General features: G+C 38.7%; 1 protein-coding gene across 1 annotated transcript in view; it reads left to right on the forward strand.

Annotated features, from left to right (window-relative positions):
* SAMD12 (sterile alpha motif domain containing 12) overlaps positions 1-14,191 on the forward strand; it is a 95,827-nt gene that overhangs the window by 14,670 nt on the left and 66,966 nt on the right. The window contains exon 3 of the mRNA XM_059836335.1: positions 1,020-1,223. Within this exon, the coding sequence (XP_059692318.1) occupies positions 1,020-1,223 (204 nt within the window). The remainder of the gene's footprint in view (positions 1-1,019; positions 1,224-14,191) is intronic.

A 14,191-nucleotide genomic window follows, 5' to 3' on the forward strand; every position in this document is an offset into this window, starting at 1 on the left:
TCTGTAGCTGGTAGAAACTGGCAGTTCTCATTCCTTCCCCTGCTCCCCACCCTTTGCTTCTAAGCCAAGCAAGAGTAAAAGGGCAGCTTTTATTTTGACTTTACATTGTGTTTTGCGTTTCTATTCAGGTCTGTCAAACATTTCACTACAGTATCTGAGCAAAGTGCTTTCGCATACAGGGGAAGTTAGGACCATTAATTGTGAGTAGTGCTAAAAGTAGTGCAGTTGCCCAGGAACATGCATGCAAAAATCGGATACTCGCATGAAGGGGAAGTTGCCTCAGGATCCACACGTTTTAAAAGTGCTACACCTGCCAAGAAGGTTGTTCAGGCTGCTCTCTATGTCGGTGCTGGAAGTGTGAAATTTCAGACAGAAAATGAAGAAACTGTTGCCATAGTTCTAAATGTGCATTTCTGGTTTGCATTTGTTTTATTTTTTCCACTGGCTGCTTTCCTTATTCTGCAGTCATTAGTCCACACTTCGTTAAGTGCTCCTAGGAAGTATGTCCCTCTTGCTTGTTAGGGTGGTGTCGGTGGTAATTTGCAGTGGTACAAAGTGCTGAAGGAGAGATAATCAGCTGTCTAAGTCATTACTCTGTGCAGAGACCGACTTGCTGTGCATAGCTTACTTATCCCACATTGTTCAGGACCTGGAATGTTGTAGTAATTGAAAATGATATAGAAAAACTTCCACTTGCTTGCCTAGAAAAGAAAAAAAGGTATGGCTGAATGATGAATATATGGGATATATTGTCCTACCCTGGTAAAAGCTGTAAGTTGAGGGTCTTGGACGCTGTAGTGAATCCAGTAGAGCACAGTTCAATATAGTAGCCTGCATTAAATAGCCTTATACTGTACTGCATTGCCTGTCATTTTCTTTCTCAAATATCTCACCCCGAATCTATGCCAAGTTACAGACAGTTCTTTTGCCATGATCTGACATAGCTCTGGCTACCACGTGGCACTTCTTAGTACTTTGTGATAAATGTTTGTAACATTGGGTTCTTCTCTCCTAAGCAGTGTTTTCTTTCTCATATTTTTTTCCCAGCTATCCATTGCAATCTGAATCCAAATGGTATTGATCACCCTGTCCCCACAGAAGGTATTAATCTGCAGCTTGAAGGTGAAGGAGTTGAATCACCCTCTGTTAAGAACACTAGTACTCCAAAAGGGCCTGAGTCAAAAGAGACACCCAAGAGGCAAGTGGAGCCAGAAATATCTAAGGTAGGTAGGACTGGGTTATTTATTTTGGTGAGTCTTAAAGAATCCAGGCTTCTTGAAGTCCTGCCTACTGCTTAAAAAGCATTTATCATCCTGTTAAAGACATACAAAAGTGCAAAAGTAACAGTCTGAGGAAGCGGGTGTTACAGAATCAAGGTATTGCCATGGAGTTTTAGCCCACACACACCTTGGACATTGCACTATTTTATTTTTCTCTAAATGAAGATAATTAAAATAATGGAATCTCTTTTTCAGGCACTGTGGAGACTGTTTTTCCAAATGACTTGGGTAACAACCAGAATGGGAATAGATATGTTTTTCTTGAGTGTTTTTTGTTTGCTTGTTTATTTTTTCTGGGGCAGGTAAAGGAAGAGAAAGGTTCTATGGATATATGAATATACGGATTTTTATATGGGTGACTGAGTTTAATAAACTCTTAACTAATTTTAGGTAAAATACCAGGTCAATTCTTCTGTGTCTGGTATGTCAGTGAATAAACATACTTCAGAGGTGAATTCCTAAAGATAAGTGTCTATTCTCATTCATAAGCTGCTGTTTCTTGTTTGTGTGCGACAGACATGACTACCAAGTGCAGGTGAGTGTGTGTGCTCCAGACATTTTGGGTATAGGACAATAATTTGTCATATTAGTAACTAGAACGAAAAATAAGAGAACGTTTAAAAAAAAAAAATTGGGAGACATTCTTTAAAAACCTTATCAGTCTTCTTGATCTTTAAAGGCCTAAACCCAGGGTTTTCAGGGTGATTTCTGCAGAGTGGAAAATTGAGTTTTTACTGAATCTGACACTTTGGGAGTTAATAGAGCAAATAAAATGCATGTGCTTTTTTAAAGGTCCAAAAGAGGGAATAAGAATTAATCCAATGACTGAACAAATAAGAGTATTTCCTACTGTCATCAGTACAATAAATTTAACAAATAATACGCATAAAGTTGTGATGTATTTCCTTTTTAGAATAAAATAGCATTAAACATTTTGAGCAGTAGCCTTGACAATAAAGGTTTGGTGTGAATTCTCCATTCTGATTTTTATCTAAAACATCTCATTTTAAATGAGTACAATTTAAACTAATTTCATTTTGTCTTAAGCCATTGAACTAGATCCAGTACAGTTTGGCATTGATCAAAATCACTACTACTTGCAGTCTGTTTTGTGGCCAATTATCAAGCATGTTGCTGATTTCTCTTGAACTCTTGGAGAACAGGTTTGTGCTTATTGCTTTGAATCATCCGTTTGGTAACAAGATCACCAAATTTGGATGGGCTTTGAGACAAAGCTCGGCTAATAATGCATTTACCCAGCTTTTTGCAGAAAAAGGCAAGCTAACCCTGCCTGTGTTTCAACATCACTATATGAAAATCTGCCCTGTATTGAAAGCTAAGGAGGTATGTTAAGCTCAGAGGAGATCTTACAAGCTTGGACATGAAGAAGCTAAATGACACAATGGGGCTTCCACTTGACAATGGGCTCGCTAAACATTTTGCTTGAGGAATAAGCTTGGCATAATAGTATCAAGCTAATGAAGTGGACTCGTTTTTTGAATGTATTGCTGCCTTGTTAGTAACTTTGGTTTTTATGCGTGGTATTAACTTAGTGACGTTTTTCATCTGGATTCATATGGTATAGCCTGAGGAGGCTTGTCTTTTCTGGCTTGTTCTGCCTTAAATTTAAAAATCATGTTGCTTTATCCTCTAAAATGTGAATATAGAGTTGGGTTTGTAACTTGTGTGGCTTTAGGAGTTGAATTAAGCTGTCATTATGAAACTTTATCCATGCAATCATATCTGTACAGTAGAAAGATGAGCAGGAATAGAGGAAAGTATTGTAAATAAAACATTGTGGGCAGATCCATTTGTTTTATATTTCCTCATTGCTCAGTCGTTTTTAAAAAGTTTTCTTTGCCATCCTATGTATTCAAATAATGTTAATACATACCTCATATCCGCAGTAGTGAGACTTATATGGTACAAAGCAATGCAATGCATTGCATGCAATTTAAGATGCCTTATAGACCATCTTCTCTGCTTTCAGCTTTCTAATTTGTCTTCATTGGGACCAATTCTAGCACTTTAAACCCCTGGCTGCTTTAAGGTTTTGCTGTCCAAAGAAACAAACCAAATCTCTTTTCTGATGAAGTGTGTCCTTCTTTTTCTGCCCTCAGCTACGGACTTGCAGAACAGTAGTAACTCATGGGCTACACATAGATTTAAAATTCTTTTTTATGTAGCTACTGTAATGTAAATAGGGGAGTACAAGTATTTTTCTATATTTGGGATGCAGACAGCAGAAAGTGTAGTGTGAGTGAAGGATCACTCATTTAGAAGTTCCTGCTGAGTGTGGAATCTAATTTTTATAGGCTGGCTGAGGTAGGATTTTAATGGAAAATTGGGACAGTGATCTTAGTCTCCCTCAACTGGTTCCCTAAGGAACCACATTGTTACAAATGTGAGCAAGTCCAGAAAAGGTCAAGATTATTCATGTCTAAACTGATGTGCACAATCCAGTGAGATTGTGATAATGTACAGGCTATAATACAAATTAAGAAAATTGTATGACATGTAAAATACTTAGATTTTTGTTTTATACATGTATTTTAAAGTGTGTATTTATGTATATAAATATACACACTTTCTTGGTCAGAAATTGATTTTTCAGTATTCATGGTATAGAAGAAAAATTCAGGCAGTTGAGTGGACACTTACAGAGCAGAAAAATTCATTGGAGAAAGCAAGGACAGTTTTTAATATACATTTTTAATATAAGTTATTTTTTTAACACCTTCTACATCTAACCTCTGTTGTGTGTGTTTTCTGGAATTCTTATCTTTTTTCATTAAAATGCTACTTCTGGCTCTTGTGCCGGGTCTGTTTGGTTTTAATATCATAGCTATCGCTAGATAAACACAATGAGTAAGAACATCTGGAGTTACAGAGTAGAGTTCTGTTAAAAAAAAAAATTAAGTTTTACTGTACTTTTGAAGTCCTGTACTTCTCTGAGTATAGGCTTTAGCAGAAGGCGACCTTCCTACCAAATCTGGTCTGTCACTTATTAGAAGAAGATTATTTATTCAGGGAGTTTTGATTCCGAAGTAAGGCATGCATATTTGGTGACACACTTTGTCTCATTATGTGGTAGCAGCAAATAATAAAGGCTTTTTAACGACAACCTCTACAGTTAGACTTTATCTTGTGTAGCAATGGCAGGTTTTTTTATCTGACTTGGAGACAAATTAACAGTCCTTTAAAATGTTCATGAAAACGATGAAAAGAAACTGGTAAATGAAGTGAGAAGCTTTTTTATCTTGCCTTCTGTTGATAAGTGCTACGTAGACACTAGTAGACTATACTTTTTGTTGCTGTGTAGCTCATTAATTCTTTTGGTTGCTTTTGCTTTCTTTAAAAAGAATGCTTTATTTCAAAATTACTTCGAACAACACTGAAGGGCTGATCGAACTCAGTAACAAGAGGACAAGAATTTGTCTCGGCTTATTGGGCCCAGTTCAGGACTAACTGGGGTGGAAGCAGCTCCTGTGGCTTCCTGGGGAGTTCTGCTCTGCTCGGGAAGTATTTGGTGTGTGTGTCAAGTGTGTGATGAAAAGTCCAAGCACAAAAGAGTGAGGCTTCTGAGTAATAAGGTTGTTATAAAATTCTTTTTAGAAATACAAAAGTGTGTTGTCACTTACTAAAAAAAAAAAAAAAAGTCCTGGTACTGTTCTCTAACAAGAGAATAGAAAAAGTAATTTCTAGAAGAATTCTCCAGGTTTTTTAGTCAGTGGCTTCTGCTTCACAGTGTTTATCCTTTTTGGTCAAGCTTATAAAATGAGTTGGATGAGAAAGACAGTATTTGCCAAGCAGGGGTCCTGGCAATGAGTATGATGTAACATATGCATTCATCAGCATAGCTGCTTGGTATGCTAAGACCATTTCATTTCCCCCACTTTTATTTTTTTCTTTTTTTTGCAATTGGTTGAGAAACACCAGTGGCCGCTGAACTGGGGCAATGAGGCTTTAGCGTTTTGCTTTGTCTTCCAACTATCCCCCTCTTGTGAAACTTCTGCTGGCCACAGTATATGTGAACAAGAACCCAGATTGGACTGGCTAAAGTTAAACGTTTCGCCTGTTGAAGTGGAGGTTCAGCATAAGCCCAGCTGGGCTGTTCTACTTTTCCAGATTTTGCTTTAAAATTGTGCAGCGGGGTGGGAGGGTCTTTGAATTGCGGACCTCTACGTGTATCCCAATGGAGGTGTGGACCCTGGATGGTGAAAAGTTACTATACTGACAGAAAGTTTGCTTTTCTTAGTTGATTTTTGTGGAGAAGTAGTTAACAGATTACCAATGTCCACATCAGATTACCACAATGAAAGCCAACAGAGTGATGATTTTTGTGAGTGCGACATTTCTTTTAAATTCTTTTTTCTTTCTCCCCACTCTTTGACTGCAGTAGTGACAAAACACCATTTATTGCAATGGGTCTTTTTTATGACTAGCAAAACCAGGTACAGTATGTCTGAAGTGGATTTAAAAATATTTGGTAAATGTTAATATCAGACAGCTGAAATAATTACACTTCAGGGCAATGTGCCTTTCTAATGTCTCATTCTGTGGTTATTAGTAATACACAATAATTAGCGTGCTCGCTTCTATTTTCATTTTCAGTAGACCTTTTCTTCATGTGTTGTATAGGTAGAAGTATGCATGTTGCCTTGCTTTCAGGTGTCTAAACTGGGGACTGAAATATTTGGTGTGTATGTATATCTTCCTGTCTCAGCCTGTCATTCATGATTGTGACCTCTTGCTGAAGCCTGAAGTTTGAGAACCATGCAGTGAACAAACCTTCTATCCTGAGTGGTGAAACGGGAGTGCTGGGTGACCCTGTACATTTCAAGCAGCTGAGGCTGATGTTTTGTTTATCACTCTGGGGATTTACTGATGTAAATGAAGTGCTGGAGTAACCCTACCTGTAGTGCAGAATACAGCTGCTTGGTTCAGAATTTACATTGTCATGAGCCAGTCAAACAAGAAACGTCTCTCTCCATTGGGATCCTGTAAGCCAGCTTATCACAGGAGGACAAATGCCTGATTCAGAATCCAAGTGTATTCTTGCTGTAGCATGTTTTTTCCCATTGCTATATCATCCATTCTTGTTATAAATAGTGTAATATGAAGGCCCACATTTTTGCAGCAAGATTTCTACATTCAGCATAAAAGATCTGGCTTCTCCTATTCATCCTGTTCGCCCTGACTGCATGCCTGGGGATTCTGAAAGATGATCTGCCCTGACAGTAGCCGTGTGTAAGTGGGAGATCTTGCCTGAGTTAGTTTGTTGTGCTCTGCCCAGGACAGTGAGGGGAAAAGAAGGGCATCTGCAAAGGATCATTATTCATTTCCTTCTCCTTCTCCCCCCCACCACAAGGTGGGATTATTTTCCTATTGTTTCTCTTCTTTCTCCCCATAGGAAGTCAAAATAATTAGCTCAGAGTAATGCTTAGCTCGTTAAATGGGTATAAGTAGAACAGATGAAGTTCACTTACAAAGACCACTATTGGTTGACCTTCCAAACTATTTAAAAGGTTCCTTTATGAAATTCATATGTACAAGCATGCTCTGTCTATGACTTCAGTCCATCAGATGGTAATAGAAGAGAAATTTCTGTTTGTCAGGCTTTTTACAGTTGGACTTTCACCAAAAAATCAACGATGAAAACATTTTCAGTGGTTGCATGCACACAGTGCATGCATGTGAAGGATGGTAAGGTGTTGGCCCATGGGAAACAGTGCAGTCTGTTACCCTGTGATGTGCTTGGGGCTGCACAAATGCACAGCAAAGTGGTGGTTTCCACTGCAGGGAGTGAATACAGTCCTCGTATAGGGCAGACAAGAGCAGATGGTTACAAAGAGGCAGCTGAGGGAGCATAAGGAGGGAAATGTAGTCTGATCTGGCTCCTGTTGTCCTGTGAAAGCTATCAAGGTGAAATTTGTGTTCTTTCCCATTACACTAGTGTGAAAAGGAGCAGCAATTGCAGTATGTATTAGCAAACATAAGCAGTAAAAAGCTGTGGTAGTACTCTAGAAATAAGTGGGATGTCTAATACTATAGACACATGTAGACACAGACACATTATTTAAAAGGATTTCTACTCTTCGGGGAAAAAGAAATACAGATAAAAAGATGGAGCGGCTTTTAGAGGAAAAAGCAATTTCATACAGCGTGTGGATGCATAATGTACTTATAGTGCCAGTTCTCCTGCTTGCCTCGTTGTGAAGCTGCTCCACAAAGCCATCCAAACCCTCTGCTTTCACTTTGAAGCTACTTTAAGGGCTTCATAGAGATTGCTTCAAAAATAAAGCAGTACTTTAATGTCACGGCTGCCTTGATGGGGAAGGAAAAGTATAGAATTGCCCAGTAAAGAAAATAATAGCATTGTGATTAAAGGGATTACAAAATGTATTATAGATCCAATTTAGCATTTAAAATGGGAAAGCAGTTTAATGCTCCACTGCTGGCACTGCAGGTTCTGCAAACAGTGCATCACATCTGAGTTATAACAATAATTTAATTAATCTGCCATGTGTTCGCTGGACACTTCTGACAAAACTGATTAGCAGTTACTGTAGTCCACCGTTCGCTCTATAAGTGGGAACTTTTTTCTTTTCCATTTTGAAAAATAACATAATTGCTGAGCACTGGGAGTGAAATGTGTCACAATCACAAAAGGGGTGTGGGACTGTAATAGCCTTGATAATGTCTGAAGGGTGTTTCATGTGTTGGCAACCTGTCAAGCTTTCCCTCAGGGCAGAGGTGTACTAAGGAGGGAAGGGATTTCATTGGGAGAGTCTGGAAAAGGGTGGCTTGGGGCCAAGCGGAGTCTGTTTTCCCCTCAGTTACCATGGGTGGAATTGAGCTTGCTGATGAGGGCAACTTAATTTAAGTGTCTATATGTAAGCTAGGTGTCTAAACTCCTATTACATTTGGTGGAGATCTAGTCAGCATGCCTAGAGGAATGTAGAGGGGGAACAGACTCCATCTGAAGTGAGCACTGCTCAGCTGAATCTGTCAACGCTTTGGGGACTGCATTGACACTCTGGTTTAGGTACTCGGATCTTAAACTCATTCTGTCTTCTGCCTTACTAGCTAACCAGCCTCTGCATTTGATGTTGAAATGGTTATTAATGTCTGACGGAGGTGAAACCTTGTGTTAGGAGACTGTATTTCAGAAGCTGCATTTACTTCAAAAATCATGCTTTGAACACTTAGGATAGACTAGTCCCATGTATACAGCTACATTCAAGATAATCTTCTGGCAAGCAAATGCTGCTTAATCTGAAAAAAAAGTCTGTCTTTTGGATTAAAAGGAAGTGATTGGAGCGTGTGTGTTTCATTTTTCTCCTTTCTTTTAATTGTCTTGCACTTCAGAAGCCTATCATTCTTCACTAGAAGTGAAATTCTTGCTCTGTGGTTCAGATTTTCCAACTGTAGAAGAATGATGATAATTAGGACCAATTAAAACTGTTGTTTCAGTAGAAAACTGAGATTTGGAGTAAATTTGCCACCAAATTTTTTTTTTTTGCGTGTGTATGTATGTAAAATTGATTGTCCAAAAGCTCTGCAATCTGTCCCTTAAAACTGGAAAACATTGGCTTGGTCAGGCTGCCTGAGAATAACAAATGCAGCAGCACGTTTGCTACCTGTTCCTCTCTACGGGACACATTCTCCAGCTGTTTTCTGAGGTGGGTAGTGGTGAAGGCCTCCACTGGTGTTTTGTCAGTGTCATGCCTCTGATTTTGATTGGAAGTATTTGGTGGATGGGGACTAACTTTACTAGAGTGTGCATAGTGTTTGGCTCTGAGGGATATCTTGTCACATTTGGGGCCTCTAGTCACTGCAAAAATGCCAACAATAATGACCTCTGAAATCAAGGACGCTTTTCAGTATGCTTTCATTTCAAATACTAGTTCTTTTTAGCTATTTCTGAATGTAGACTTCAGCCAGAAGTGTTTCTGTTTTATCTCTATTCCGCAGTCAGCTGCAGATTATTTTGTAGCTGATGTGCCACTGCAGGGAGCAGGGAAACAACTCCCAAATGTAAAAGCAGACATTTTCTACAATGCCATGTATTATCAGTGGGGCAAGCAGAAGGTAAGGAGAATGTTGTGTTTAGTGAGAGACAATTCTTCCCTTTCCCTCTTCAATTTTTTTGACCAACTGATCTGTAAGTAGCGTGGGGTTTCCTTGGCTATGAAGCCATTAAGTGAAACCTAGGCATAGTGATTCAGCCTGCGGTTGGCTTTAAGTGCCTGTGTCCTACTTCTAGTACTTCAGAGCTTGTAGTTGCATTGATGGGGTGCCTTTATATTGTCACTAACCACTCCGGGCATTTGCAGGGTTAGTTCAAAACTAAGACCGATATCCACATATGATGACTCTTAAACGACAACAAATGCTGTACGTTTGCAATGGGGGAGCAGAGGGAGGGAGGGAGGAAGCAGTACAACAATGTTTCTTTAGAATTGGAAATGTCAGTGTTAGTGTGCAGCCAAGGCCTTCAGCACTCGGAGAAGACAAATGCTGTTGGTGATCAAGAGTGGGATCAAACATCACAAGTAATTTCCCTTTAAGAACATGAATACAATTCCTTCAACAAGTCCATGGTTTAAGAAGAGAAAAGAGATTACCTTTTGGTTTTAAGCTTATTTTAGCTTTTGAACTGTCTCTTGCTCTGTTCATGCAAACTTGTGATGTTTTCTTATTCTCAAAGTATACCAGTTGTCATCTTTAGTCTGCCAGCCCTGTGAGACCCTACAGACTGACACATGGCCATCTTCTGCCCACCAGTTTAATCTTCACTTTAACTGCCAAGCTGATCTTATTATCCCTAGAGCCTCTATCTTTTTTCCCTTCATCCATCCACCTATGGAGAGCAAAGAGTTCACTGGAGTCAAAAAGTTAGCTATGACCAGTTAAGACTGATGTAGTAGTATTCACTCTTGCTTTGCAAACTGTTGCCTGAAATGGGAGGTGCTGATCCTTGTCCCTGTGGTGCAGTGCTACCAGAGCCTGCCTATGCCTGATTCGGACTGAATAACCAGCAGAATCTGCTCAGGGCTTCCCACCAGTCTGACTGTGAGTTTGCAGCAGCAGAAGCTCAACATAGGTTTCAGGAGGCAGCTGTGCCCGTCTTTCTTGTGCCCGTCTTTCTTGTGCCCGTCTTTCTTGTGCCCGTCTTTCTTGTGCCCGTCTTTCTTGTGCCCCACAGCAGCTAACAGATGTGATCCTTCTTGCAACCTCAAGAGCTGCAACTAGAGAAAAAAAGAGAAGAAACTAGAGTGTGCAGCCTGGGCTGTTGGGGAGAGGGAGCAAGGCCACTGTTTTGGGTTATAGGAAACTGTTAAATTGGCCATTTCTCACAACATAAACCTTGCATTTCCTGCTTACATGGAGGTCACCACACAACTGCTAGCAGTCATTGACACAGTCTGGAGCAACAATTCTTCCATCTCCTTTACCTCCTAGTTCCTTACTCAGAGATCGTAGTTATTGCTGGTAGGGGCTGTTCTCAGAAGATGTACTTGGTAGAATGAATATTTCTAATTTTACCAATGTCTAGGAATGAATATTGTGATGGTGCATCAAGCTGCACTTCTAGGGTTAAATGTGTCCTTGACATGCATATCTAAAAATAGAAAACCTTCAGCTCTGAACAAGGTAGAGTTACGGCACATCTTGAGGCCTTTTTTTCTATCCTTAACATAGAGAATCTCATAAGTGGGTATTATGTTCTGCCTATTTTCCTTTTTTCTCTAATGTCTGTAAGTGCATCCATCAACTACTGATGACTTGGCTGACCTAGACACCCTCTACATTTTTTGCCTTTTTTTTCTTCGCTTTAAACAAAAGCATGACAATAGAGCCTGCATCTAATGGTTTTAGAACTGCTATTAATTCATCTTTCATTCAAGGCTGATTGCTTTCAATCTTAGCAGTACACTTTAGATTGCGAAGGATTTTGTGAATGTGTTTTCATTATGAAAAGGTAGATGCGACTGAACTTCAGCATACCTATGCTGATATACAGTCTTTTATCTAAATAAAGCTTATGTATAGGTTTGAAGATGTATTTTTAAATATCGGTATCCTTGCTGATTAAATAGAAAAGCTTTTTCTGAAGATTAAGACTATCACAATAGTATGTTCTCTTTCAGATATAAGACTGTCTCAAACTTAATTCTCTTCCAGTAACTCAGAATTTTTGCTTTTTTTCAGGTTTGTCCTAAAGAAAAAATAACTTAATTGTCAACATTTCAGCATTAGATTGTGATTTGTGAAGTTGAGGAAAACAGAGAGCGTTATTCCATGTACTAAGCTTTCTTGAAACCTTTATTGTTGACTGTAGAAAAATAATCTGAAAATGAAGTGCTTGTTAAGGTTCATGCTTATTAAACTGTCAGTACTGTTTTCTTTTTCTGTAGGAAAGGCTACTTTATGGCTTGCAAACTATAGTTAATTGTCCATAGTAACTGGTAGTAGATTATTTAGGAAAAGTTTTTTTGCCTGAATATCAGCTTCGTTTTCCTTAGCTGTTTTTTCATGTTCCCTTACACTCTGAAATAATTTAGTATTGGAAGGGTTTCATTTTTAACAGTGTTTTTGAAGGGCTCAGATCAGGTAAGTGTTCAGCATGTTGATTAAACTCTCAAATTCATATAAAATTCAATTAGTTGTATGTGTCCATTAGAACATATTGCCCCTTCTGCCTTTTTCTGGAAGGAATACAGTGTAAGATACTACCTTTTGTGTTTTGTTTTTTTTTTTCCCTGTTGACTTTTTCTCCCCCGCACTGGTTTCCAGGTTCCAAAGGACACAAAAATGCTGATAAAAGCCAAAAAGAAGAATAACTGGAAAAGAAGTTGTCTTAGCTTTGGATTCTAAAAAGAATACTGTAGAATGCAGTCAGGTTACATGAATAAGCCTGACATTTGGGGAAAAAAAACCCCACCACACCAGAGTGCATCCTATTGTTGTTCTCTGAAATATTTTATGCAAATCGCAAATGATTCTAAAAACACAAACTGATGAAACTGCACCTGAAAATTAAATTAGCTGCTCTATATATGGCACAATGATGGCAAATAAACCCGGGTCATTGTTAATGCAATTCTTATTTAACTCTTTTCTGCATGTTCGTCATCTTCTTCTTCCCATACTCCTCTCCTATCATTAGGTTTTTGTTCTGGGTTTGTGGGTTGGTTCCGGCCCCCCTCTTTTTTTTGTTTGGGTTTGTGTGTTTTTTTTTTTTTTTTTTTAATAAACCTGGTTTCCTTCAGGATATTACAGACTTATACCAGGCTGGAGAGGGGGCAGGATGGAGTGCAAGTGCAAGTGTGTCTAGCTGAACTGATCTGATGATGGAGCACCCCATTTAGTGGTGTATTTCCTGCAGCACATTTCAGTCCCCAACCCCTGCTTTCTCTCACTTTATCGAGTTGACTGCTCAGTTCTTTGACTTCAGTGAGTTGATGATCAATTTATCATCCACCTGAATTATCTCACTCTGGCTTTTATTAATGATAGAGTACTCTGTACTAGTTGGTCAAGAGCAATCAGTGAGAACTGTCCCCTTTGGGAGCATTTCCTTGCTAATTTGGCTTGTTTTAATCACTTTGCCCTGCTGGTAGTAGTTAGGCAGAGTATTGCTTTGCTGCTTTTGCTGCTGAGACAAAAGTCTGTGGAAGTGCAGTCTAAACAGAGCTAGGGGAAGACTGAATCAGATTAGGAGGAGGAACAGGAGGTATCAATCTAAAAAAGTAGTAACCTTAATAACCAAATGTGTTTTGATTTTACACCACTTCACCAGCTTTACCAAATGCTTCAGTTTGTCCTAATGTGTAAGAGATGAGAACTGGGTGATCTTACAGTGAAATGGGAGATTGCAAACATTTTTTGTTCAGAGAAATGTAGCAGCCCTCTGTGTCCAGTGCTATAATTACATGAGCAATAGAATGGGGAGCAGTGAAATTATCCATCTCGTAGCCTGGGATATATGACTGAGCTCAAAGGATCAAAAGAAAAAGCCGGGGAAGGCATAGGCTGCAGGGATAGTAGGTGGATGATGGAGAACAGGCAAAGTAATAGGATATGTGCAGCAAAAAGGAATTTGAGAGGATGAAATATAGTGCAGAGGAAGAATAATTTCTAGGATGAGTCTGAATATCCCACTGTATTTATAAATCTTAGAATTGAGGAAGAGGTAAAACAAGAAAATTGTTGCTGCTGCATGCAAATACACTAGAAAAATAAAGCTTCTGTGCTGACACAAGCAAGTAGGGCTATAAACCAAGGTAGAACCTGAAACTTTCCTACCTATTAGGAAGTTTCTCTCATAATTTTATTAATGCGTATTAATCTGCCACCTGTATAAACAGATTGACCACAACCTCTCCCTTACCAAAGCTCATATAGGTTGTTTCTCTTTTAAACCTTTTCTGAACAGATTGACAAGGATTATTATATAAAAACAGTAAATTGAGTTTCATTGACCTCTGGAATCTGCATGAAATATAAAAATATAAGTCATGAGCTTTAGATGTGTTATTGATGTTTTAATCAGTGAAGCAAGACAAAGCAAAAACCGTAAGTCAATATTTCTTTTCTACTTTCACTTTCAAGATTATCACAAGTGGTTCTTATGTTTATTCATGAAGGCCTTTAGGACCAGTGAATTTTGACCAATTTGTTAGAAAAATTATTCTGATTTACTATATTTATTCTCTCCAAACATATATAAAAAATGTTCTAGCTTTTACTGTGTTGCAACACAAATCTTGCAGAGTAAGTAATTGTGATAGTGCTAGAAAGCACCTTCAGACAATGTGCCATAATAATTCGGTGCATTTCTGCTGTGTATTATGCCTGGGTTTAGAAGTGCTCAAGAAGTTAAACAACATTCTTAAAGGTTA

Source organism: Gavia stellata, chromosome 3 (genome assembly GCF_030936135.1).
Source record: "Gavia stellata isolate bGavSte3 chromosome 3, bGavSte3.hap2, whole genome shotgun sequence".
Classification (NCBI taxonomy): domain Eukaryota; kingdom Metazoa; phylum Chordata; class Aves; order Gaviiformes; family Gaviidae; genus Gavia; species Gavia stellata.